A 3,376-nucleotide genomic window follows, 5' to 3' on the forward strand; every position below is an offset into this window, starting at 1 on the left:
AAAAATCTTTAAAAAAAAAAAAAAAAGATAAACAGAAGAAAAGGAGAGAGGAAGGGAAGGGAGAAAAAAGCCCAGAACAAAACTGTGGAGGGCCAGGTAGCCTTCCGTAACACTCCACACATACCTTTGGGTTCCTCGGCCGCGGCCGTTTAGCCTCCACATCTGAGCATACTCTCTCACTCTCTTTGGGCCCATCTCTTCGGTGACCTCTGACAAGCTGGAGACAGGACTCTACATGACATTGGTACTCTTCGAATGGGACCAGGGATTTACAGAGATAACACTTCTCATTCCTAGCCAATCAGAAAGAAGAAAGAAAAAGCAGTTTTAGAATTTGCTTTTGCTGCTGGGCTCCTGGATAAGTCTCAAATTGTGTTTTTATGTCTCAAAGTTATTCTGCTGAGAAGACATGTCAACCAATGCAGACTCGCTCAGTGGGACCGCCAATAAAACTAACCTGATGCCAATCAAAAGGACTGAGTGATTAGCGGTTTTCCCTGGCTGATTCTCTGTACCCTGCTGTTGCAGCAGTGAGATGGTAATGAAATCAGCTTTTTTAACTATCTCAAACAACGCTGGCTGCTCTTTAGACATAAAATATCTGTCAAACTCATCTGAAATTAAGTGTAATAGTTTTTTCAAAGGGAAATTAAAATTTAGACAGAAAAGGGAACACCAAGAGCATTAAATCAAGATGACAACTTTGCCAGGGTGGATGAACTTGTCTGATTAGTAAATCAAGTCTGTCCATATGCCGACTTCCTTAATTCTACAACCTGTAGCATCAAGTAGGAAGTTATCAAAGCATGTGGTTCTGCCACAGGCTTCTGCATCATTTCATATATATAGTTATTTTTATCTCTTATCTTTTTATAACAGTTGAGTTTGTGGAAAGAGGAAATTGTATCCTTGAAGTAAGGTTTATAGGGCATTGGTGAAAATGGAATTGTTGGGGACAAAGGAAGAAAATGAACATTTATTAAGTATTTCCTCTGTTGTGAGAAGGCCCTTTAAACACTATTTCTCAATTAATTCTTTAGCCCTATTAGGAAGATACTATTCTCTCCAAGGCTCTATAGCTAATAATTGTCAGAAGCCATGTCTGCTTGACTCATAAGATCATCTGAATTTTAAGAAGCTGAAGAAAACTTTCCAAAGTTTGCTATCTTAGACTTCTCTTTCTGGCTGGTACTATTCAACTACTGCAGCAAGAGGGATGTGGATTAGCTCTACGGAAGAATTTCTCTGGAGGTCTTTAAAATAAAAGCAGTAAGTTTCTCAAGTACTTAATCGTCTGGGAGAATGCAAGCAAAACTCTGCCTTATGAGAAAAGATAGACCAGTGTAACTTTCAAGGTTTATCAACTAATATAAAAAGCATTTATTACTCCACTCCTACATGAGAGAAGCAGCGCTGTGGAAGGAGCTTAAGCCAGGTAGGCTTTGCCAGTTCTGACCACGTGATCTTAACCAATTACTTATAACTTATAATTTCTCTATTTTGAGAGTTATATAGTAAATAAAGCACCTAGCACAATGGCTGGTACACAATATTAGGTGCTCAACAAATAGCTATTATTGTTACTGCTGTCTCAGACACATTTTATTAGATGCTAGGGAATAAAGCGTGAATGAAGGCAAGTTTCTGCCTTCAAATAACTAACAGCCTAGACAGGGAAACAGAAATGTCAAAAAGAAACAAAAAAAATTACAACGGTACACTGAGATGAATACAGTTCTAGAGGAATGTCCACATGATAGCAGGATTCCAAAAGGAGCAAGTGATCAGCTCTGCTCAACTGGATTACAGAAAGCAACTCTAAAATTTAGGATCTAAGATCTGTGTTTCTAAGATAAACATTTCTGCCTAGTGACTAACTGCTCTAATGTACTGTTGGTAAAGTCTTTACTTTCGGGAGGCAGCACTTAAACCTGATCCTCCCAGGCCCCCTAGAATGTGCTTTCTTAGTCAAGCTGCAACCCACAACCCAAGGAAGTCTTCTAAGTTGCCCAATCTTTTGCAATTCAGCTTCTGTACCACTATATCGCAAAATAGCTCACTGCTTCCCTAAGGCACCAAACAGCAATATGCAAATTCAAACAAAAAATTTTTTTAATTTCAAAATTGATTTTATTGTAGCCAAAACAGTGGGATTAACTGTACATAATAAACTATTATACACACACACACACACATATTAAGTTATAGGGAATAAAGTTTATTTTGGCAGATAGTGTTAAAATTAAAGTTGCGCACATTGGTAACATAACTCAACATCCTTAATTTGGTATAAGTGTGACACATTTTCTTGCTTTCCTGTGTTCTGCTAAATCACGATAACCTAAAATGCTTTATGAAACTGGTATGTTGAAATTTAGCTTTACTGTTTTCGCATCCACTCTGATCCAAAGCTAAGAGCAATGTGCAAGTAGAATGGATAGCAAGACTTTTTGAGGGTAATGAAAAGGGATACACAGAGGCCATCTACACTGACATAAATTGGGAATAAGAAACTCAGGCATCCAAGCAGTGAAGTGATGGGCAGGCCAAAGAAACTCAACAGAGGTAAGAAGGAATCAGTCACTTCATTTGATCCAAGCAGTGGTATACTAAACAAAAGGAACTCCATGAACACAGCATACCTACTTACTTATCAAAGTCTAGGCAAGTCTGGGCAGCTGTCCCACTGTCATTCTTGTCCTTGGCCCCTCTTTGTCTTCGAGTCAATACTTTCAACAACAACAAAAAAAAGGAAGAAGAAGAAAAACTGTTAGTTGGCAGTAGACTCTGAATATAAAACACAAAATGTATAGGAAGAAGCAGTTTAGGGCCAGTTGGTTAAGAGTTGACTTGGGACGCCAAGCTCTGAGCAGCAGGGCCCCGGTTCAGATCCCACATGAGGGCCAGTGATGCTGCACCATCTACAGCTAAGGTGGTGAACAACAGCTTGACCTGGAGTTGGGCTGCCATGAGTCGCAGGTGACGGCCTAAGCTGCAGCCCCTGCTGCAGTGGGCTGCCATAAGCTAGCGTGAGTGGCTGGCAGCCAGCGTGAGTCGCCGGCAGCCGGCGTGAGCTGCCAAGAGCCACCGTGAGCGGCCGTCCAGGAGCTGGCGACTGATCTGCCTCACCCGGGAAGAGCACAATGATAATACCAACATGGGCCAGTGAAGTGACGTCCTCCACAATTAGACTGAAGAACAAAAGGACAGCAACTTTTCTGTTCCCCTTCCCCGATTCCCCAATGCGGTTCCCCTCCCCCAATTCCCCAATAAAATCTTTAAAAAAAAAAAGCAGTTTAAAATCCTATTCCACTGGGAAACCTCAGCCTTTCTAGAGAATAACACCTGTGACGTATGTACCGAAACTGCCAACCAC

The 3,376-nt window shown here is 40.9% G+C and overlaps 1 protein-coding gene across 2 annotated transcripts in view; it reads right to left on the reverse strand.

Moving 5' to 3' along the window:
- UIMC1 (ubiquitin interaction motif containing 1) overlaps positions 1–3,376 on the reverse strand; it is a 103,590-nt gene that overhangs the window by 12,536 nt on the left and 87,678 nt on the right. For both annotated transcript variants that reach the window (XM_019655637.1, XM_019655638.1), the window contains 2 exons: positions 2,651–2,729; positions 125–293 (listed from right to left, as the gene is read on the reverse strand). In XM_019655637.1, coding sequence (XP_019511182.1) covers positions 125–293; positions 2,651–2,729 — 248 coding nt within the window. The remainder of the gene's footprint in view (positions 1–124; positions 294–2,650; positions 2,730–3,376) is intronic.

The sequence above is a fragment of the Hipposideros armiger genome, unplaced genomic scaffold (genome assembly GCF_001890085.2).
Source record: "Hipposideros armiger isolate ML-2016 unplaced genomic scaffold, ASM189008v1 scaffold_242, whole genome shotgun sequence".
In the NCBI taxonomy this organism is placed as follows: Eukaryota; Metazoa; Chordata; class Mammalia; order Chiroptera; family Hipposideridae; genus Hipposideros; species Hipposideros armiger.